The sequence below is a fragment of the Pelobates fuscus genome, chromosome 2 (assembly GCF_036172605.1).
Source record: "Pelobates fuscus isolate aPelFus1 chromosome 2, aPelFus1.pri, whole genome shotgun sequence".
Lineage (NCBI taxonomy): Eukaryota > Metazoa > Chordata > Amphibia > Anura > Pelobatidae > Pelobates > Pelobates fuscus.
The window spans coordinates 189,745,222-189,770,336 of record NC_086318.1 but is presented as its reverse complement, the minus strand read 5'-3'; the positions used below and the strand labels follow the sequence as shown (position 1 = coordinate 189,770,336).

The 25,115-nt window shown below is 41.2% G+C and overlaps 1 protein-coding gene across 1 annotated transcript in view; it reads right to left on the bottom strand.

The window, feature by feature from the left end:
• The window catches only part of BCKDHB (branched chain keto acid dehydrogenase E1 subunit beta), a 270,779-nt gene that overhangs the window by 135,478 nt on the left and 110,186 nt on the right, over window positions 1–25,115 (bottom strand). Inside the window, exons 4-6 of the mRNA XM_063443021.1 lie at window positions 20,293–20,426; window positions 12,992–13,147; window positions 5,395–5,503 (exon numbers count right to left, since the gene is read on the bottom strand). Coding sequence (XP_063299091.1) covers window positions 5,395–5,503; window positions 12,992–13,147; window positions 20,293–20,426 — 399 coding nt within the window. The remainder of the gene's footprint in view (window positions 1–5,394; window positions 5,504–12,991; window positions 13,148–20,292; window positions 20,427–25,115) is intronic.

Here is a 25,115-nt window from a genome sequence, read left to right as displayed (position 1 = left end):
GTAACTTCGTACCTTACCATACACCAGCTCCCACCAACACTACACAACATGTTTAGCATCTTATAGTAATGAGTGTGCCCCTAGCTAGAAACGCTGGCGCAATTGCTGATTTTAGAATGCTCACTATCATCGTGCACCTAGATACTCAATCTTGTCACTCAAACCTGTACACCACACAGCAATAACCGTCATAGCATTACTCTGTTTTAATGTATTTGTTGTTACTCAGAGGTTCTTGATATAATTTGTTAGCACAATTTACTTCTACAATAGTCAATGTATGCTTACATACAATCTGCTTGCCTACCATGTAACCTAATGCTCTTTACTTAACATGTCCAAAGCGAGTACAGCTTGTTATTTCAGTCTAAGCAAACTCTATGTATGTTTGACGCTCAAAATCAGCAGTCTAGATGTACCGACGAAATTACCTACAGTCATGAAGCAGAGTTAGCTGTTAAACCTTCTATAGCCTGTTTAACACATCTATGTCTACAATGTTATGCATGCTATTACTCGTGATTTGTAACACTACTTAACTATCGTCACCTTCTTGTTTATTACGCTTACAAAAAAAAAAAAAAAGTGCTGTCAACAATTACCGCGACAATGTATAATTTGTATTATTACACTGGCATGTACCTGCTGTCGTGAAAAACAAGCATGTCTGTGAATTTAAAGCACTGCAAAAATAAAGAATTAAAAAAAAAAAAAAAAAAATAGGACCAGCACGCTACGGGACATCACAATCCTATTTTGGCACAGTGCTGCTAAAAGGTTGCCTACTCCTGCTCTAGGCATTCATAAAGTATGGGTTTTCTCTTATACTACAAGATCCTGGGCGTCAATTCTATATCAGCAATGATGAATATATAGAACAGGTGCTGCCAGCACTCCGGGTCCTAGGTTGCATTCAATATCTGCCCAGAGGGAAGCCATTAATCTGCATTGTATGGTGTTGTATCGCCCAGTTTCAGCAGAGGTCATCATGCCTTTATGATCACTTCTGGTACCAGGAAGCTCCAGGTATCATTCGAAACCTGAGGCTCTCCGTCAGCTGGGTCTATAATTAGTGGCTCAAGATTGAAAGCCACTAAATTATAGGAGATAAAAGTGATTTAACTCCTAAACGGCAGATAATTGAGCAGTGAGACTACAGGGGCACAATCTATACACCAAAACTGCTTCATTAAGCTAAAGTTGTTTTGGAGACTATAGTGTCCCTTTAAATATGTCAATCACACATACGGATAACGAATAAGGGAGTTATCTACTAAACAATTAAAATATTAAAATTAAGAAAAAGGCTTTTTAAATTTTGCTCTTTTAGCTGCTTAGTAGATAATTTCCTAAATTGGTACACTTATGTGAGATTCCATATGTAAAGATACCAAACTAGGGTGCTGTTTCGCAGATAGTTCCTTTATTTGGTGTCCTTAATTAGGGGAGTTATCTGCTAAGCAAAGATCGAAGATAAGAGGTGTCAGCCAGCCCAGAAAAAGGAATCTGGGTGTCTAATGTGAATTCTATGGCAGCACATTACCTCATCCCCTAGTGAATAGTATTAATGCGATTAGTCTCCTCTCCCTCTGTCAGGATCTGTTCTTCATTTCTTACTGTCTGCTCTATTTTTCTTTAAACATAAAAGACAAAGTAGGGACTACGCTTGACCAGCTTTGACCAGCGGAGGAGCGAAGTGTGCTTAGTTTCCGGTGATCAAAGCAATTTTCCCACAATTATCACCTTTGATCCGTGATCTTGTGATGCTTCTTGTCAGTATTCCCGAACGTCCTGTCACTTAGACAGAACGCTGGCGATACTACCTAATTTCATCCTCAATTCGTGTTAGGACGCAATTCGGGACTTTGTTCGGATCGGAATTTCATTCGAATGAAACTCTGATCCTATTTGTGCAGCCGCTGCTATACCGGGTGCTCTCTACCAAAAGGCTGAATTGGTCTTTCAGACAAATTTACTAATATTACGTAAAGATTACTTAGTGTTAGTAAATTCTGCCCCTACTCGCAATACCACAAGTAAGGGCATGTCTAGTAAACAGTGAGCAGCCAGTGTCCCCCCTCCCGAGCCTCTACCCATGCCGCGCGAGTGGGGGCTATTAAACTGAACGGGGGACCTATTGCCAGCCCCCGCCCCTGAGCGGCGGGTCGGGGCCCTAAATAACAACAGGAACTTTGCTAATATACACTGTGTGCAGAATTATTAGGCAAATGAGTATTTTGACCACATCATCCTCTTTATGCATGTTGTCTTACTCCAAGCTGTATAGGCTCGAAAGCCTACTACCAATTAAGCATATTAGGTGATGTGCATCTCTGTAATGAGAAGGGGTGTTGTCTAATGACATCAACACCCTATATCAGGTGTGCATAATTATTAGGCAACTTCCTTTCCTTTGGCAAAATGGGTCAAAAGAAGGACTTGACAGCCTCAGAAAAGTCAAAAAATAGTGAGATATCTTGCAGAGGGATGCAGCTCTCTTAAAATTGCAAAGCTTCTGAAGCGTGATCATCGAACAATCAAGCGTTTCATTCAAAATAGTCAACAGGGTCGCAAGAAGCGTGTGGAGAAACCAAGGCGCAAAATAACTGCCCATGAACTGAGAAAAGTCAAGCGTGCAGCTGCCAAGATGCCACTTGCCACCAGTTTGGCCATATTTCAGAGCTGCAACATCACTGGAGTGCCCGAAAGCACAAGGTGTGCAATACTCAGAGACATGGCCAGGGTAAGAAAGGCTGAAAGACGACCACCACTGAACAAGACACACAAGCTGAAACGTCAAGACTGGGCCAAGAAATATCTCAAGACTGATTTTTCTAAGGTTTTATGGACTGATGAAATGAGAGTGAGTCTTGATGGGCCAGATGGATGGATTGGTAAAGGGCAGAGAGCTCCAGTCCGACTCAGATGCCAGCAAGGTGGAGGTGGAGTACTGGTTTGGGCTGGTATCATCAAAGATGAGCTTGTGGGGCCTTTTCGGGTTGAGGATGGAGTCAAGCTCAACTCCCAGTTTCTGGAAGACACCTTCTTCAAGCAGTGGTACAGGAAGAAGTCTGCATCCTTCAAGAAAAACATGATTTTCATGCAGGATAATGCTCCATCACACGCGTCCAAGTACTCCACAGCGTGGCTGGCAAGAAAGGGTATAAAAGAAGAAAATCTAATGACATGGCCTCCTTGTTCACCTGATCTGAACCCCATTGAGAACCTGTGGTCCATCATCAAATGTGAGATTTACAAGGGAAAACAGTACACCTCTCTGAACAGTGTCTGGGAGGCTGTGGTTGCTGCTGCACGCAATGTTGATGGTGAACAGATCAAAACACTGACAGAATCAATGGATGGCAGGCTTTTGAGTGTCCTTGCAAAGAAAGGTGGCTATATTGGTCACTGATTTGTTTTTGTTATGTTTTTGAATGTCAGAAATGTATATTTGTGAATGTTGAGATGTTATATTGGTTTCACTGGTAAAAATAAATAATTGAAATGGGAATATATTTGTTTTTTGTTAAGTTGCCTAATAATTATGCACAGTAATAGTCACCTGCACACACAGATATCCCCCTAAAATAGCTATAACTAAAAACAAACTAAAAACTACTTCCAAAAATATTCAGCTTTGATATTAATGAGTTTTTTGGGTTCATTGAGAACATGGTTGTTGTTCAATAATAAAATGAATCCTCAAAAATACAACTTGCCTAATAATTCTGCACTCCCTGTAAAAGACATAGGGCAGAATAAACATATATAGAAAATTACACAGATATATGGGAGTGATCTTTCAGAGGAGAAAAAAAAAATGTACAAGTCAATCATTCTTTGCTTATAGGAATGGAGAACACACCAAATAGATGGTAAAGGAATAAAAACCAAAGCTAAATATTGTAGATAATGGTATAGATACTACAAACACTTGAATCTAATGGTTTGAATCATGGAGCCTCTAAATGAGGTCCCTGACCTAATAGCATGAAATTCCCGAATATATAAATACTTTGACATGGGTCAAAGAGCAATGGTTAGATGACTGATGTCAGAGCATCTACCAAATGGCAAGTCTTGTGGGGTGTTCTTCGTACCAAAATTGGTGCAAGGAAGAACAACCCGTAAACTGGTGTGAGGGTCATGGGCATACAAGGCTCATTGATGCATGTGAGAAACAATGGCTGGCCTGTCTGGTGCAGCACAACTTCAGACTGGTCAGAGTACCCATGATGACCCCTGTCCACCACTGAAAGTGCCCAATGGAAAAGTGAGCATAAGATATAGACCATGGAGCAAAAGAAGAAAGTTGCCTGGTCTGACGAATCACATTTTCTTTTAAATCAGGTAGATGGTCGGGATGTGTGGGTCGTTTACGTGGGATAGAGATGACAGCAAGATGCACTATTGGAAGAAGGCAGGCCAGAGGAGGCAGTGTTATGCTCTGGGGTAATGTTCTGCTGGTAAAGCTTGGGTCCTAGCATTCATGTGGATGTTACTTTGACATAGAAACATAGAATGTGACGGCAGATAAGAACCATTCGGCCCATCTAGTCTGCCCAATTTTCTAAATTTACCAGCAACCTAGAGATTGTTGCAGACCATGTACACCCCTTCATGGCAATAGTGTTAGCTGATGGCAGGGGCCTCTTCGAGGAAGATAATGCACCTTGCCACAAGTAAAAAATAGTTCAGGCATTGTTTGAGGAGCATGACCGTTCACTGTGTTGCCTTGGTCTCCAAATTCCACAGATTTCAATCCAATTGACCATCTCTGGGATGTGCTTAAAAAACCTGTTGCTCTCTTAGATACCACAGGACAGGTTCACATGCCTCGATGCATGAGAGCAGTTTTGGAAGGACGAGGGGGTATTACATGATATTAGGCAGGTGGTTTTGTTGTTGTGGATTAAGTCTAGTTTCAAACCTAAGTAAATCTAAGAGTTTTACTAGGAAGTTGTTTAAAAAAAAAAAAAAAAAAAAAAAAAAAAAAAACAACAAGAAATAAAACGGTTGCAAATGTTCTATCCATATCAACAAACCACCACCAGAGACCACTGATTATTATTACCATATATGAAACTTAGTTCACTGCATCACTCTTTGCTTTTTAGTTAACAAAACAGATAGATTAAAGCATCTTTATATGCTAAACTACACAGGGTTAGAACATTTTTTTTTTTTTTTTTTTAAATGGAATTTACCAAAGACTGGAAATGACTCAATACTTTAAGATAAGGCCAAGCATAACAAGGAAAAGCCAATACAACACTTGCTAGCCAAAGCATATAAATGTTGCTTTAACTCAAAACATTTGTGCTCATAAGTACTGCAGAAAAATTCTGCTAAATCGTGCAAATTCAGCCACATGTATGCACAAGATTATATTACCTGCTGCTCTGTACAGTATCTTGGGTTCAAAGAAAATGCATGGGTTTCGATCTTCTATGCATGAAAGCAACAAGCCTTTAGCCTGAATTGGACTTCTGGGAATGACCACCTGTACAACACACAATTAGAATATTTTATTTATAAAGTGCAATTATTATTTACAGGTGTGATATAGTTGAGTACAATGAAAATCAAAGGGACACACCAAGTAACATACCCATAGATATAGGCTGAAAAAAGACTTGCGTTCACCCAAGTGTAGTAGCATCATTTGTTTTTGCTGTTGAACCAACAGAAGGCAAACCTAGTTTAGAGAGTTTTCCAATTTTGCTACAAAGTTGGAAAAAATCCCTTCTCAAACTCAGAATGATGACAGATCACTCTTTGGATCAAGAAGCAGTTACCCCACATATTAAAAGGACACTAGTGTCACCAGAACAACTACAGCTTATATATCATTGCATTCAGGCTTTTTGCAGTAAACACTGTCTTTTTAGAAATTAGGGATGTATCAACTGGCCACTCCTCATATAGCTGCTGGAGGTGCTTCCTGGGGAAATAAGGCACAGTGTGCCGCACTGCCATTCAGTGTCTCCACCCTCTGCATGGAGACACTGCACTTTCCTCATAGAGATGCATTGATTCAATACCGCTCTTTGAGGAGATGCTAATTGGCCCAGGGCTGTTTGGCTTGTGCTGGCTCTGCCCTTGAGAAGCTCAGCCAATCCAATATGAAAGCACGGTGACTGGCTCAGATCATTACTTCTGATGATCGACACCCCCTCACTCGGTCACAACTCTATTCTCGACCACCTCCTCTCCAACCCAGCCCATCACCCTTTCTACTACATTTCCCAATACCTCTAGCGGCAGGTCAGGAGGTAGGCCCGATTTCCAATATGGATGCCGATCACCTGACCATCTACAATAACAGTTTTAACCTATTTACAACCTTTACAACCTTTGTAAACCTTTGGCTTTAATGCCAAATATCAGGAGGAGATGCCCTGTACTGTATTCTTTACATATGTTAAAAAATTAGCATTTTAAAAATGTTAATATTTTTATATGATGTCATTTGGTGCCAAATCTTTAATTGCTCAATAATCAGTCCCCCTATATAAACCCTACCTTACCAAGTATGCATTTTCTGTCTTCACTTGAGAAAGCCCTAATAGGTGAAACGTGTTGTGGATATTTTATATTTTTATTCTGTATTCCAATAGGTATTTTGCTACTTTTAACTTACTTTGATTGTGCCATTTTACTTTTTTATATTGTTTTATTTGTACTATTGCTGCTTGGTATCCTGATTTTATTCCTACTGCTGAGTATTACTCCAAAGAAATCCTAGGTGGGGATTATACCACTCACGCCTGAGTCATTGAGCAGTCCGCCTGCTCAATCATATGTGAATACACATTTTATTACCTATACTCCGAATATACAATTTTATACAGCGAGCACGATCATTTGTCTCTATTCCCTTATCCTCTATATGGTCTACATACTGATACGGTACTTTCCACTCTCCACGTATCCTATAAGCGGGGATTATAATGCTGTATGCCATTCATTCTAGAGCTGGTTCAAGCTCTACTACACGTGAGTAGGACTTAAATAGATCCTGTTGTCCAGTTATCTATCCATCTGTACTAGACGTATTGCACCATCATTTCGCTCTCTTTTCCACATACAGATTAAAAGACCAATACCTCTCTACATATCCTACAGGCGGGGATTGTACCGCTGTATGCCATCCACACTAGAGCTAGTTTAAGCTCTACTACACGTGTGTAGGACTACTACAGACCTTCTCTTCCTGTTATCCACCTTCTGTATTAGACATATTGCACCATGATCATCTTTTTTCACATACGGATCCAAAGAAGACATCTCCATTTGGTCCATACAGAGAATATTCCCCTACTCTGGCCGTTGGCTCACCATCAGGCAAAATTTAGGACTTTGTTTTATTATCTCTCTTTTTAAAGGTTTTTTTTCCTTTTAAGATTTACCATTTGATCTTTGCTTACTATTAGCTGTACTACAGTCAGCTTTGGCGCAACCTTTAGTTGTCTTGTCTTTTGTACTATCTTGTTAATAGGTCCTGGAGGGAACCCTATTTTTAGGTTTGCTGCCTTCTATTTTCCTCATTTATAGTATTGGTTTATTTCAGCACTGTTCCCTGTTTGTGCTTTTCTATTAATAGCTCCTGACTGATTCCGCTCTTGCAACTGCCATTAGTCTAATACTATCCTTACCTTTTGTGTCCCTTTAACCCACTCCCTCTAACATGTAAGGTCATTGAGCAGGGCCCTCAACCCCTCTGTTCCTGTGTGTCTAACTTGTCTGGTTACAACATGTTTGTTCATCCATCCACTGTAAAGCATTGTGGAATTTGTTGGCGCTATATAAATAACAATTATAGAAAGCTTATTAAATTGAGGCCTCCCTGTTTATGCCCACAAGGCTGGTCCTTAGAGCTGTGGTAGGAAACGTTGGTAGAGTGTATGTTTAGGGAATGTAGTATATATGTATAGGGAATCCAGTGTGTGTAGGGTATGTAGTGTGTGTTTGTGAGGAAGAAACGGTGTGTGCGTGGTGGATACAGAGTGTGTGCCTAATGGATGCAGTGTGTATTTGTATAGTAGATAAAGTTCATGTGTTTAAGGGCTGTAGAGTGTGTGGGGGTGTGCAAGGGCTGTAGTGTGTGGGTAAGTGCGTATGAAATTGCAAGAAGTGTACCTGGTATGCCACCCCAACTTGGTTTGTTTGTTTTTGAAGATAAAAATTAGTTTTTTTTTTATTTATTTTTTTAAACATAGTATCTTAAGTAACATTTGGGTGGTAGTTTTCACTGCATGCATATACAAGTCCTAAGACTGCCAGATACCCCTTCTATAGGGAATGTTTTTTTTGTGTCCTCTAAATAACCACTGATTCATATGGATGACTGCATAACGAGCTGGATATTTAAAATGACTCTGGATATTTAAAATGCAGCTCAATGAGAAGCCTTTGCAAAACAGGTGCTCTGAGCAAATGCGGCCTCTGGAGTACAGCAAAGAGGAATTAGCAAGACAAGTTATCTGTTTGGCAGCCGGGAGCTGGGGGGTTTAACAAGGTTCATTTATAAAAGTGCCAATTTCTATTTAATCCTGCACTTTTCCAGAAATGAAAATAATAGAACACACACTTTACACAAGCTGAAGTGTGTCTGGAGTGTCCCTTTAATGCTAAATAGAATGAGAGTGCAAAGGGACTCTAGACACTAAACTGCAACATAATGAAGCAGTTAAGGCACATACAGTGTCCATTTAAAAGTGTTTTTTTTTTTGTTTTTTAAACAGAATTTGAAAGCAGCTATAGCAAACGTGTGACTTGAAGGAACACTATAGTCACCTAAATAACTTTAGCTAAATAAAGCAGTTTTAGTGTATAGATCATTCCCTTGCAATTTCACTGCTAAATTCACCGTCATTTAGGAGTTAACCCCTTAAGACTGGAGGGCGTACAATTATGTCCTTTTTTTAAGCGGCTCTAAACGCCACCGGGCGTAATTGTACACCCTCCGTTTTTTTTTTTTTTTTTTTTTTACTTACCCGGTCGCCGGCGACCCCACACCGACGATCGCGATTGGGGGGACTCCCAGGGAGCCCCCCGCAGCACCTCCGTCCTCTTCAGCCCCCCCGGGCCATGTGAGAGTGAGGTCCTTGCGAGGACCTCACAATCACATGGCTGGGATAGCTGCCTGCTGCATTGCCAGCAGGGGGACTGCCGATAATGACAGGTAGTCCCCCTGCTGGCTGAAATCAAATAAAACAAATGTTAAAATAAGTGTAAAAAAAAAAAAAAAATTATATACTTAGATCATATATATATATATATATATATATATATATATATATATATATATATATATAATGCAAAAAACGAGTGCACTCGAAAGGACTTGATAGAAAATTATTCCAATTTATTCACATACGTGCCAGTGATAGGTTCAACGTTTCAGTCCTCGTAGGACTTTTATCAAGTCTTGATAAAAGTCCTACGAGGACTGAAACGTTGAACCGATCACTGGCACGTATGTGAATAAATTGGAATAATTTTCTATCAAGTCCTTTCGAGTGCACTCGTTTTTTGCATTATACATTTTGACGGCCGAGGCAGCACCAAGGCAAGAACAAGACAGGTACATTGAGTGCGGAGTCCTCGATATTTATATATATGATCTAAGTATATATATATATATATATATATATATATATATACACTGTCTAAGTGTATTTTAATAATATATATATATATATATATATTAATATCAAATTACACGTAGACTGATATTGATTTAAAATATATAATTATTGTTACATATATTTATATATAATATCAAAAAAATATGTAAATACGTAAAAAATAAAATTAAAAAAATAATTACAAATAAAATATTAAATATATAGATGTGTTTTAGTTCGTTCTAACTGTATTGTGATAATATATATATATATATAAAAATACACGTAGAACGAAATATATATATCTATATACATAAATATATCACTATATATATATAAATAAATAAAAATTATATATATATATATATATATATATATATATATACACACACACACACACACACACACACACACATTCATTCTACACATATATTTATGTAATATTTTTACATAATTAGGTATCCTAATTAATTACAATTAGCGGGACCTGCCTGACAACCCATGCCGAAAGTATAGGGAATTTAATTTGCTAGCACTATATTTTTTTTTTTTTATAAATAAATTCTTTATTTTTTTGTGCAGGTAAGTACAGAATCGTTGTCAGGACGCCACAACAGTGTACATATATGTATAACTTTACAGATTGGGTGGAGGCATGAGTTCCTTGCACATTTTTAACGATTATAAGTAGGGTTAACGTTATGATTCTATAGGTTAAACATTAAACATATTCAATCGAGTTTTTACCGTTTCAGTGAAAGAATGGACTGTTGCTGGCTTTCGCTTATAGGTTAAATATTAAACACATTCAATCTAGCTTAACATTACAGTGAAAAATAGACCGTTTCATGCTTTTGTTGCAGGAATACACTATTATTCATGCTATTCCCAGCTTAGGTTAGTATTTTCAGTTACACACGTTTTAACTTTTTAACGAATACAATAGAGTTTCGCGTTATGAATCTATGGGTTAAGCCTTAAGCATAATCAAACACCCTTAACGTTACAGGGAACGATAGACTGTTGCGTGCTTTTGTTGCAGGAATATACTGTGCAAGAAAAATACTGGCATATGTAATGTGCCACAACAGCGCGTTTTAAACAAGCAACAAGCATTCAATTTGGAACTTGGGTTCTGCACATTTTAGTACTTGTGGTAAAACAAGCTAGACATAGATTTAGGCATGTTGCAAAAAGGTGACATGGTACACTCATGTCAGTTTTTAGTGGTGAAACAAACTTTAACTGTTCTAACTGACATCATGAAGGTGCTCTTCAACAGGGGTGTACTGCTATCACACACATCCCTAGGTAAGTAGTTATGTTGCAGGCTATTCAAGCAAGTCTGATTATATAGAGTAATTGAGCCCATGTATGGTGTGCGTTATCTAGACCTATGAGTGTTTAAGTGCAGGGCTATGCTTGTGTGCAGGGCCCGTGCCGAGAGATCGGCCGCTTCTCTCAGGCCTCAGGCACCGCTCCACCGCAGGCCGCCTGTTCGTCCCGGGCCGTACTTCGACACCGGACTGGTATCCTTCTGCTTCTCTCGGTTTCCTGAGCATGTTTTTGGTCACTTAGTTCTGCCAGCAGTAACGGTCCGGTCGTTAGTCGCTTGTTTGTATGTGGTACCGCTGGAGCATTTAGATTGTGCGACCGGCCATCTTGGCTGTCAGGCCCCGCCCCCCCTGCTAGCACTATATTTAACCCTATAACTTTCCAAGACACCATAAAACCTGTACATGGGGGGTTCTGTTTTACTCGGGAACACAAATATTGGTGTTTAAAAACAGTCAAATGTATTACAACAATGATATGGCCAGTAAAAGTGATGTTTTTTGCATTTTTCACGCACAAACAGCACTTACACGGACGATATTATTGCTGCAATACTTTTTACTGTTTTGTAACACAAATATTTGTGTTCAGCGAAGTCTCCCGAGTACAACAGTACCCCTCATGTACAGGTTTTATGGTGTTTTCAAAAGTTACAGAGTCAAATATAAGGCTTGTGTTTCATTTTTTTCACATTAAAATTCGCCAGATTGCTTACGTTGCCTTTGTGACCCTATGGTAGCCCAGGAATGAGAATGAGAATTACCCCCATGATGGCATACCATTTGCAATAGTAGACAACCCAAGGTATTGCAAATGGGGTATGTCCAGTCTTTTTAGTAACCACTTAATCACAAACACTGGCCAAAATTGGCGTTTTTTGCATTTTTCACACACAAACAAATACTAAAGCTAACTTTGGCCAGTGTTTGTGACCAAATGGCTACTACAAAAGACTGGACATACCCCATTTGCAATACCTTGGGTTGTCTACTATTGCAAATGGTATGTCATTATGGGTGTAAATTTATTTCCTGGGCTACTATACAGTCTCAAAGGCAACGTAACCAATCTGGCGAATTTCAATTTCAAATGTAACACGCTATATTTGACCCTGTAACTTCCCAAAACACCATAAAACCTGTACATAGGGGGTACTGTTTTACACGTGAGACTTTGCTGAATACAAATATGTGCATTTATTGCAGTAAAAGCAAACAGTATTATGACATTGACAGTTAAGTGTCATGTAGAACTAAGAAAATAACAAAATGTCTTATTTTCTCCCATTTTTTTTCATATTAAATTATGTTTCATAGCTAAATATTTGATATTAAATGAAAGCCATGTTTCCCCTGAATAAAATGATATATAATAAGGGGGGTGCATTTAATATGAAAGAGGTGAATTACGGTTGGACAGACATATAGGGCAAATGCCAGGTTTTGTTTACGTTTTGTTCTGTTCACAACTTGTACATTTGGCTCAGTCCTTAAGGGGTTAAATCACTTTGTTTCTGTTTATGCAGCCCTAGCCACACCTCCCCTGCCTATGACTGACAGAGTCTGCATGAAAAAAAAAAAAAAAAAAACTGGTTTCACTGTCAAACAGATGTAATTTACCTTAAATAATTGTATCTCAATCTCTAAACTGAACTTTAAATCACATACAGGAGGCTCTTGCAGGGTCTAGCAAGCTATTAACATAGCAGGGGATAAGAAAATCACAATTAAACAGAACTTGAAATAAAGAAAGCCTAAATAGGGTTCTCTTTACAGGAAGAGTTTATGGAAGGCTGTGCAAGTCACATGCAGGGAGGTGTGACTAGGGTTCATAAACAAAGGGATTTAACTCCTAAATGGCAGAGGATTGAGCAGTGAGGCTGCAGGGGCATGTTCTATACACCAAAACTGCTTGATTAAGCTAAAGTTGTTCAGGTGACTATAGTGTGCCTTTGAGGTATTCATTCTTTAAAAAAAAAAAAATCTAAACATTTGTTAAATGTGTACCATAAACACATTCCTTACCTTGACTCCAGGACAGTGAGCGAAGAAGGCCTCAGGACTTTGAGAATGATAAAGGGCACCATGTCCCACACATCCCCATGGTGCTCGGATAGTGAGACTGCCACAGTCAAATAGATCTCCAGACCGGTATCGATACTTAGCAGCTTCATTTACAATCTGTATCAAATATACAAATATTAATTTTTGTGTTCCAAACATGTATTTATAACAGAAATAATACACACACATACCACATAGGGAAAATATAGGAAATGAAGGGGAACCATGATTTTCTGTTGTCTGGAGCAAGTTTACATAATACCCATAAAAGCTACAGAGAGCAATTATACCTTTAAAGATTGACAAAAAGAATATCACACACTGTAAACTACAACTGCCGTGATGCTTTGCTACCCTTATGCCTAGCCAGTTCTAGAATAGCTGAAGTTCTACCATTGGGCCACCTATTATTAAAGAACCATTATAGTCACCCAGACCACTTAAGCTCAATGAAGTGGTCTGGGTGCCAGGTTCCCCAGGCTTTAACCCTGCAGCTGTAAACATAGCAGCTTCAGAGAAACTGATGTTTACATTGCAGGGTTAATCGAGCCTCTAGTGGCTGTCTAGAGGCGCTACCCCGACGCTTAGTACAAAAATTGCATTAGGAAATGCTTTCCTATGGGTGTTTTTAATGCGCATTCATCTCCACTCGGGAGCAGACGTCGGAGGGGAGGAGAGGTCACCAGCGCCGGGGGAGCCCGGCGCTGGATAAAGGTAAGTGGCTGAAGGTTTCTTTTTGTTGACATTTTCAAAGTACATCATACATAAAAAATACATTACACAGTGCGTAGGAAGTCATATGAATAAACTTTCAGGTTACATGAATTTTTGTAGTACATCTTAATAAGCAAGAGAATAAATAAGCATAATGCCACAGTAGAAACCGAACATTTCTTCAAATGGTGTGCACGGGACCTCCCACCAGTTCCACCGCGTCTCATGGTCTAGAGTTGGTGTGTACGAATTTTCAACCTTTAACTTCATGAAACCTATTAACCGTTAAAGGACCACTATAGGCACCCAGACCCCTCCACTTCAGCTTAATGAAGTGGTCTGGGTGCCAGGTCCAGCTCGGATTAACCCTTTTCTTCTATAAACATAGCAGTTTTGTGCCTAGACTAGGTGTTTTTTAATAAAACTAGTCAAATCTGTCAGCATCAAAGTAGCTGTTTAGTTGATAAGTGAGTGCGCTGGATTTCGATTTTTACTGTACTTATTGGCCCCCAGCAGCATCCCATTTAAGCATGTTTAGGTGAGTGCAGCCAGCCCCTTGTTTTCCCATATATATTTAGGAGTCTAGCCAGCTCCTTGGTTTTGCACCGCCCCCTGTCACAGGTGTCTCATCTCAAGACCCTATTTAAGCCTTGTACTGTGTTTTTAATAAAACTAGTCAAATCTCTCAGCATCAAAGTAGCTGTTTAGTTGATAAGTGAGTGCGCTGGATTTCTATTTTTAAATTAGTTTTCCGCGACATCTCTGTGTGAGATGAACATAGTGTAAGTGTCCTTTTGGCCGTAAAGGTTTTTAGCCACGTCTCCTCTGGCAGTTGTTTATCAATAGCTTTCTCCCATGTTTTTACGAAGGTCAGACTTCTCACTTCTGTCAGTTGATAATAACTATTATACAGTTTTGATATTATTTTGGGTGGTTTCGTAGTGCCTCTGCAGAGCTGTTCCAGTACTGACATCTTCCCTTCACTTGCTATTTTAAGTAATACCGCCTTATTCTCCATATCCATGAGCTTATCTGCATGTAGGCAAATTCAGCCGAGGTAGGGAGTGTGTATATGTTTTGTAATGTCTTGAATGGGATAAGTGTATGCCGATCTAGAATTTGGTGTAGGTATGTCAGGCCAAGACTAGACCAGAGGCTAATGTTTATTAGAGGTATCAGTGCAGTGAAAGAGTGAAGCAGCATTGTTTGGGAGAGGTGCTCATGGATATGAATTTTAACATATCTGTCCCACTCTCTCAATGTCAGGGACGTTGTTTGCAGCATGTTCCAAACTTTTTTTCTGTGTTGCGTTATTATCCCAGCTAATGATGTAATATCGTGGCCTTCAGTATAGGCCGCCTCCAAATGCACCTAGGAGGGTGGGGATTTATGTTGGAGGAATGCCAGAACCATAGGGCGGATTATAGATGCCTTCTAGTATAGGGCAAGGTTCAGGAGCACCATGCCTCCCCTTTTGTAGGGCAGATAGAGGGTGCGGGCTGTGATTCTCATTTTTTTTTGAGCCCATATAAATGTATTGAGTGTTTTTTGTGCTTCCTTACGGAATTGTGTGGCAAGGTGCGGAATGGATATTGGAGTTTGGGAAGAATCATAACTGCAGCAATTCTGCCCATCCATGATACATATCTATTTTTCCAGCCTAGCAACTGATTTTTTATATTGTTTAAAGTGGTGATGTAGTTGGCCCGGTATAGTTTATGTATGTGTGTCGTGAATTTGATGCCCAGAAATGTGAGGTGCTGGACTGTTGCAGTACTCTAGCAAGGGGTGGAGGCACATGGGTGCACAGTGCCTGCGTCTTGGTTATATTTATTCATAGTAAGAACAGGCGCTATATTGTTGCAAGATGGATTGGAAAGCTGGGGTGGAGGTTTGTGGGTTGGTTAGGGATAGCATCATATCATCCGCAAATCAAGTGATTTTATATTCTCTCCCCCCTTTGTTAACACCAGTGATCAGTCTACAGTGCCGTATTGCTTGCACCATCGGCTCCAAAGCTAGAATGTAAAGAATTGGGGAAAGTGGGCATCCCTGGCACGTACCATTAGATATATCAAAGGATGGGGGGATATGAACCCACCATTTGTCACCCTGGCTGAGGGCTTGGAATAGAGTGTCGAAATCAAGGATAAGAACTTTGGAGGAAAGTCAAATTTGTGTAGAACAGCTCTAAGGAAACTCCAGTGCAGCCTGTCAAAAGATTTTTCTGCATCTAATGACAGGAATACCCTGGGCTCCCCGGGTGCCTCGTTGGCCATAACGTAAGCTGTATAATTTCCTTGTTCCGTCCGCTCTCTGCCTTCCTTTCACAAATCCCACTTGATCATGGTGTACCAATGTAGGGATTATGTCTGCCACCCGGTTGGCGTATAGGTTAGCTAAAATTTTGGTGTCCGTGTTCAATAGGGAAATGGGACATAGGTTCTGAGGTTTAGTGGGTGGTTTACCTGGCTTCGGTAGAGTAGCAATATGTGCCAGCAGCATCTCCTGTGGTATGGCGCCAGAGGCCATTATGTAATTGAGTGTGTCAACAAGTTGCGGTCCTATATTAGCAAGGAAGGTTTTATACTAGTTATTGGTAAGGCAGTCTGGGACCAGTGGTTTACCCTGGGGTAAGGAGTGTATCACTTACAATTCATGTAGATTTAAGGGACTCGCAAGCGATGCTTTTTGTGTTTGGGTCAGTGTTTTTAGATTTAGCCGGGAGAGAAAATTTTGGATTTCTCCTTTGGTCGGTTGATGTGTTTGTGGATCATTTTTTAAGTTATAGAGGGATTTGTAAAAATTGGACAATTCCACCAGGATATCATTTCGGTTATATATTTTTCCCCCTGCCTGACTGAAGAGGTAAGAGATCTTTGATTGTGCTTGTCTTTGTCGTAGCAAGGATGCTAGGGCTTTCCTGGCCCAGTTTGTAATTTCTCATTTTCAGTTTTTGAAGGATGTATGCTGTTTTACTCAAGTATCTCATTTATTTGCTTGGTTACTTAATCTATTTCCTGCGTGAGCAGATCTGTGGGATTTAAGAAATGGGTATTTGTAAGATCTCATAGCGTTCATAGTAGGCCAAGGTACTTCCCCTGTTTGGATCGTTTAAGGTGTGATGCCCTACTAATTAACAGACCCCTAATTATTGCTTTATGTGCCTGCCTTGTGGTTGTGATCTGAGGAATAGTATTATTTTTAAAGTATTCAGTAATGTCTCTGTGACAAACTCCCCTTTTTAAGGGACTTTGCCATGAGTTTTTGGAGGGGCCTGCTTGCCAGCCTCCTACCCTGGGACTATGGGCCCGGTGATAAGCCACAGGGCCCATAGTCCCGCAAGGTCATGCGTTTAGACTGGAAGAAAGAAGATTTTGTCTAAGACAGAGGAAAGTTTTTTTTTACTGTAAGAACAATATGGATGTGGAATTCTCTGCCTGAAGAAGTTTTTTTTTCAGAGTCCATACAGATGCTCAAACAGCTACTAGATGCATACATGCAAAAACTGAATATTCAAGGATATAATCTTTCAATATAGGGTAATAACTGCTTGATCCAAGGATAAATCTGACTGCCATTCTGGGGTCAAGAAGGAATTTTTTCCCCTAGCTTGTTGCGAAATTGGAAGTGCTTCAAACTGTTACTTTTTGCCTTCTTTTGGATCAACAGCAAAAAACAAATGTGAGGAAAGCTGAACTTGATGGACGCAAGTCTCTTTTCAGCTTTGTAACTACGTATATGTAACTATGTATATGTTCAAAAGTACTGTTTCTGCCCCTTGGACTTTTAACTGGAACAAATTCAAGCATGTGGCGGCGGCTAGCTTAAATTGTCCAGCAGTGTTTTGTCGTTGAGTGTATGGAACGGTTTTGGGCATGGGACCTTACACGATGGGGCACAAATAAGACTTCCAGGAAATTCCTGAACCCCTGAATCGATCTGGGTGATTTTTGGATATGTTGTATCAGGGGATGTGACTTGTGGGGATATGTTTTATTTTGGGGTTTGTAAAAATGTATGTTTTTTTTCTGCTTAGAGTTAATTGAGTTCATTGTCTTCGTTAATTATATCACAGGCAGAGGGGAGGGATTGTGTACACTGAATGGGAGTGTCCGAGTGCCTCTGTTTTTATTGGCTTGTATGTTTTGTATTCGATGCCCAACCAGGTCCACCTGGGCGTCACCTTTGCTGTATAACTGGTATAAAAGACCAGTGTTTGCTATTAAACTTCCTGTTCCTGCTTACACTCCAAAACTGTGTGTCGTCCTGTTATTGGAGGGAAAGAAGATTTGCTCCTGTGTCTGCAGTTCCAGCTTGCAGGAGATTCAACGGGGAAAGTCCTTGTAAGGACTACAGCTAATTCCCCATTCGGTTCCAGAGTTCCCAGGACTGAGTGTCATCCAGTGCCTGGAGGTGTCAGAGCTAACTCCCCATTCTGCTCCAGGAAGGAGCGGTTCCAGGGCAACAGCCAAGCTACGGTGACTTAGGGCAAGAAGTGCAGTGGTTTGTCCCCTGTTTCTTTTACGCTCTCTGGACTAGGAGAGGTCTACTCACTGGAAGCTGGATCCTGGTCTTGGGTCCAGGGTGGGTAAAGGACGGCGAGACCTCAACCAAGTTGCGGCGGTTCGTGGGGTCTACGGTAGTTATGGTGTTCCAGTGTAGTGATTATGGTACTTGCAAGTACTAGGAAGCAGCAATAGACGGAGGTTCCCGGTCAGGGTGCCAGGCTGTCCGTAACAGTCTTGTTCTAGTTTGGTTCTAAAGTCTGTCATGTAACGGGGAGTCATTCAGGCGCCATGGGCCTTCCCTCTATGGTTGAATGTGTCGTTCAGTATTAAGGACACCGGAGCGTGGTCAGACCACACAATGTCTCCGATATGGCTGCTTGCCGCCCTCTGCAGAATATCGTTAGAGATGAGAATCACGTCTATTCTTGAATAAGATTTGTGTACAGAGGAAAAGTACCCACCATACATCATATAGACTGTGCTCTGACTAATGTTTGGTGAGAGCTTTGCATTGTGGTGTCAAAGACTTGGCCCTTGAGGATTGTATCCACAAGTGGATGCATGACGTGGTTCATGTCCCCGCAAATGATTAAGGATGCTGGACTGAAGGGGTTTTAATATGGTTGGGACATTCCAGTTTGCTGAACTTTAGTTAAAGGGAAACTCCAGTGCCTGGAAAACAATCCGTTTTCCTGGCACTGGAGGGTCCCTCTCCCTCCCACCCCCCAATCCCCAGTTGCTGAAGGGGTGAAAACCCCTTCAGTCACTTACCAGGGGCAGCGACAGGTCCCACGTCGCTGCTTCCTCCTCTCCCGCCGCTCCTCCTTCTGGTTAAGTCGGCCGGTGGGCGAGACTGATCTCGCCGGCCGGCCGAGGAGACCTAATGCGCATGCGCGGCAATGCCACGCATGCGCATTAGCGCACCCCATAGGAAAGCATTGAAAATGAATTTCAATGCTCCCCTATGGGGAATAGAGCGACGCTCTAGCACAGAAAACCTGTGCTATGAAGCAGGAAGTGTCCTCTAGTGGCTGTCTAATAGACAGCCACTAGGGGAGGACTTAACCCTGCAAGGTAATTATTGCAGTTTTAAAAAAACTGCAATAATTACACTTGCAGGGTTAAGGGTAGTGGGAGTTGGCACCCAGACCACTCCAATGAGCTGAAGTGGTCTGGGTGCCTGGAGTGTCCCTTTAAATGTGTTATGTGTCCATTTTGTGTGTTTATTTCCCTCCCCCATACCTGCCTCACTGTTTTAACAACAGGGTGTTGGCCGGACCAGTTCAAAAGAGCTGCCTTGCCACTCCCTTAAGTCTCTTGTGGTCAACAGTCCTAGTCATTGTCTCTTACATTCCTTGTTATTTAATTATTATGGTCTATTGATTTCCTGTGTTTTCATAAAAAATTATGTGTTGTCCCTTCATGAAGACTTGTCTAGTGTTTGGGTGTGAGGCTGGGAAAGCTATTTGTCATTCCATTCAGTGCTTGGCTCATATTTGAGGTAGGACTGAAAAAACTCAAGCTACAAAGAGAGCAGTGCTGAGTGCTCCTGAATGAACATGGTGGCATAGAGCAGGTACAAACAGTGTAACGGTCCAGAACTGAACTCCAAGTCTGGGACTGACCCCCAGTGTTCTTGTTACAATAATAATAACGTCATTTTAACTAGGAAAAATACACTTGGCTTTCTCAACTTTTCAAGTATGTCCAGGAATATAAATGGTATTAAATATACTGCAGCTCAAGCAGAAAGGGTTTCACACTCTATTTTTGATCTTTGTAATAGTGAATAAAGGTGTACTTTACTGTAACCATTTAAACATTAAAATTGTGACAGTGTTCTTATATTAGGAGTTAAACTCTAAAATGCTTTGATATGCTATTTCAGCAGGAATATTTAAGAGGATAGATTTAGAAAAAGAAAAAGGCAGACAAAACAGACCTGTAAATTTAAGGCTGGGTTTCTTCCTTAGGCTTATGTGAATTCTTAAAAAAAGAAAGTGTCACTTCAGTATTCCATAAACAGACTGTACAAACCTGATCAAATGCTGGAAATATGTAGTCTGCAAACTGGATCTCTGCAATCGATGTTGCGCCAGCAACTGAAACACCAATGCCAAATCCAACAATTCCCTGTTCACACAAGGGTGTGTTGAAAACTCTGTCTTTACCTGCAAAACAAATCGGGAAAAAAAATAAATGAAGCTACCTGGTCATAGTAACCGTTACACCATGTGGTTTGAGCTCAGCTCAAACATGAATCACTACCGGCAGAAGGAAACCCACCTCTTACCAAGCAAACGCAACAGCAAGGTCAGAAACACTGTGGCTGTTGTAAATGCCCTTAGTAAACATAGCATTTGCTAGGAAGGGCTGCTAATGTCAAGCAGGACCTAGTAATACGGAAAGAGGAAACATGGCATTCATCTAATACCACAGAAGGCTATTGTGAACGGCAGACTGAATGCTCGGAAAAACCAAAGGGAATATCTTAAGTTGTCAGATGGCAAACAGTTTATTCAAAGCATTAAAAAATGTGCCACCTTTTTATGCCAATATCAACCCAAGACCTGGTTTATTAAGTGACTAAGCAGATATGGTGCAAAAATCAAAAAACGATTATGCCACCCAGCAATAATGTGTGTTAAAGGGAAAGGATCCCAAATATACAACTTTGTTTCTTTAAATTCAAGGACAATGGTGTTATACATACTCGCACAGAATGCATCTGATGATTTATTTTCTATTCTGTCTGAAAATCAACTTTGTCAGACACATGTACGCGCTCATTTCTAGATAAAAAAAAACAAATATGCATTTATCATTCATAAAAAAAATAAAAAAATAAAAATGTCAAAAGTACCCTTTTAAACATCTAAAACTATCAGTTACAAACTAGGTTATTTACAAAAGTGAGAATTACCAGAAATTTAAAGTACATTTTAAAATTTAGGCCAAAATAGCCAAATTAAAAAAACATCTCTAAGTCAAATCTTTTCACCTAGTTTATTCTGGCCTTAAATTATTTTTTTAGTAAGTTGGGTCTAGACAGTAAGACTGGACTGAATACATGTTTATTATTATTATTATTATAATAATAATTATTATTATTATGCCCAGAATCTTACTTCTATTTTGAAGATGGTCAATTCTGCTTCTGGTGAAAGTGTCAAACAACAATTAAGACCTGTGTTTGTTATAGACCACATACTCTACAGCAGGGGTGTCCAAAAGGTAGATCCCCAGACATTTTAAAACTACAGCCTCCACTATGCTTTGTCATTCTATAGGCTTGTGAAGCATTATGGGAGTTATAGTTCTACAACATCAGGGGTCTACCTTTTAGGCAACCCTGTTTTACAATATGCAACAAAAAGGAATTGGGGGCACACCTAAAAAATGTTTTACAAAAATGTGCTATACATTTTACAAGGCCACTTAAAACTCCTTATCTTGCACGCATTATTTCATTTTAAATATTTGGACAGGGGCAGTTACTCAGGCAAACACTTGGTTTGGTCTAAAACAATTTGGCACCCAACGTGGGGCTCCGGGTTGTGTCCCGGCGGACAGCAGACCGAGAAGGCACCGAGGCAGACCTGCAGTGACGGAACGGAGACTGATCACCTCTGATATACGGTAATGACTGTTTTAGTACCTTGCCTATACATCCTGTCTCTGTGATTGGTATTCCCCCACAACCTCATGGTGGGAACCACAAGGCACGGTTTCTCACGGAAGGGGGCCCCCTTAATGTACGTCATCTTCACTCCGTCCCAGGCCGCAACCCCTACCGGACCCAAAGAAACAACCTATGCCCTTCTACCGAAGGATTGTCCAGGTCCAAAATACCGATTCTGTCGCATGGCGTGACTTACTTAGTCTCTGTGAATTAAAAGCAGGAGATGCTTACTGGCCTATCATGGAGAAAAGCCTTTCCAGTGCCCAACTCACTAGCGATACCCATTACTCCTCGGGCATAGAGTTCTGTGAACAGCTCAGACACAGGGCCAAAGATAAATTAGCTGACAAGGCTACTTGCATTAAAGATATCACCCAAAATAAGACAGTCTGTGGAGAAATACCACACCAGGTTATGCCAAGTCTTCTCCGATCTGGGTTTCAGCATCTATAACAAGGCCCATACCCAAATGTTATCTGCGGTCTTTGTAGCAAGCCTTAAAGAATCTATCCGCAAAGGCCTGCTCCTGTCCCGCCCCGAGTATAGGATTCTTCCCTTGGACACCCTCCTGCTGGTTGCTAAGGTCCTAGAATCCTCCCAACCCCCCAGAAAGCCAGCCCCCTCATGTTCGCCCGTCCTGTGTCCCAACCTTCAGGCCTGGGCCTACCTATTGGTCAGCCCCCTATACCACAACATAAAAACTGTTTCAACTGCGGACAACCTGGTCATTTCAAAAGGGACTGTAGCGCCCCAAGAGTCTTTAGACAGGCTCCCCCACGGGATGAGCGACCGCCCTACCCCGCAGCTGGCCCCTCTGCTGCCAGTCACCCAGCAACCCTGCTACTAGATACCCAGCAACCAGCAATACTGCTGCCAGCCGCCCCTCTGCTGACCCTGACCAAGCTCACCTGGATCTCTTGCGCTAGGTAACTGGCAAACCTGTGTCACCTACCCCTGTCATGGCAGTGTCTTCAGGGGTTAAGGGAGGGCCCCTAGCCACAGTGGTTCTGTATGTAGAAGGCCACCCTACCACCTTCTTAGTTGACACAGGCGCAGCCAGGAGCGTCCTTAGAGAACAAGACCTGCCTGACTTCTCATTCCTATCTAATATTGATGTCTCTTGCATAGGGGTAGATGGCACTCCTCGATCTAGCGCTCTAACCCAGCCCTTGAAAATTGGCACCTTCCCTGACCTCCTCACCCACTTTGTTGCATCCTCCACCTGCCCCATGAATCTGCTGGGTGCAGCTGTCCACTCCCGCTTGCAGGCTTCCATCACTTTTACCCCAGATGCCAAACTCAAATGTCTTCTCCCCTATCTGCCGCTGATACATCAGCCCTCTGCTCACTACCCCTCTTACTTCACATGGAAGAACCTGCCAAGAATGCACGAGTACTAGACACTTCCCCTGATATCTTCGCCAGAATACCCCCAAGTTGTGGTCCACAGGCCCGAAGACATTGGACGCCTCCATGTCCCTCCAGTTCTGGTGACGTTAATCCCAGGGGCAAGCCTGCCACGTAAGCCGCAATACCTTTTGAAGCCTGCCCAAGCCCTTGCTATCTCTCAGCAGGTTAATACCCTTGTGTCCAATGGTGCCTTGGTCCCCTGTGAGTCTCCCTGCAACACTCCCCTGTTCCCCGTGAAGAAGAAAACTGCCAAAGGGGAGCCTGAGAAATACAGAATGGACCAGGACCTAAGGGCTGTTTATGAAGCAACCGTTCTGGACACCCCAATTGTGCCTAACCCACACACCCTTCTGTCAGGAGTCCCACCTACCTCCAGGTACTTCACAGTGGTGGATCTGGCCAATGCATTCTTTAGTGTGCCCCTGGATCCTTCTTGTCAATATCTGTTTGCCTTTACCCATGAATGTCAGCAGCACACCTGGACTGTCATGCCTCAAGGAGCACAAAACTCTACCAGTCAGTTTGCAAAGGCAATGGCTTCAATTCTGGACTCATGGCAAAAGGCTCACACTGATATGGTCCTGCTTCAATATGTGGATGACCTCCTCCTCTGTGCTGATGACCTCCCTACTGCTGAGCGTACTTCTGAAGATCTCATATGCTATCTCACAGAGCAAGATGCAAGGCCTCTAAACAGAAACTACAGTGGTGTTGCAAAGAAAAGAAAATAGAGATGGCGCTTAAGGATATATACAATTTTGGGTGCTACTATACCCAAGTATATTGCCACTATATATACTTAAAAAAGATACAGCAAAGGAAATTCGAAAAGGTAAAAGCGCACAACCAAAAAGATGAAAGATGGTTACCTGTAGTTGAATATAGTGACCGGTAACTGTTTAGTAAATATTCCACCCTTTTTGTATAAAGGATTTGTTCAAATATACACGGTACAGATTACCTATACAAGAAATATATAACAAAACAGTGTAATCTGTACAAAATGTTCAACAATAGAAAAGATGAGCTGAAACCACTCACACTTTTTTGAGCAGTTAGGAAGTTGGCTCAGAACTTATAACGCCTTTTGTCACTTTCAAGGACATTCAGCAAGCCCTCCTCCTCTCAAATAGGTCCAGTAGTTGTACTGGCCATTCAATAAGAGTTTGGAGTCAGGAGTAGAAAATGTGAAGTTTGAAGATTTATTACATATAAAATAAAATAAAATATGCACAAAGCATTTCAACCATTTACATATGGTCTTCCTCAGGTGCTGTTCAACATAACAATGACACTAGTATCCTATTTATATGAGTTAACATGGATACTTGATTACATTATCCTCTACACATGTAGCAAACAATTACACTCATTTCCTTATATGGTCCGAACCGGATGTGTAATGCCACCTCCAATATGGCCACACATCCGGTCCGGACATATCTAATGGTATATTAATATCCTCAACCTACCACAATAAACGAAGATAAAAAGTTGATAAAAATAGACAGGCAGATAAAACCGAAAGTTCTTTTTCTATCCGAGACAACCCTTACGAGTTGATTAGCTCGTAGGTGTCCCGGAGAGGTAAGGGAGCTGGGAGTCCTCTTTGCACGGCCGTCACGTCATTTCCTGTGACGTTTTCATTCCAAGCTCCGGTGCGTCACGTCACTTCCGGTTGGGTCCGGTAGCAGCAATATGTCTATTCCTTTCTTCCAAGATTTAGAAGCTGAAACCACTCACCGTTTGTTAAACTAATTTGCATATG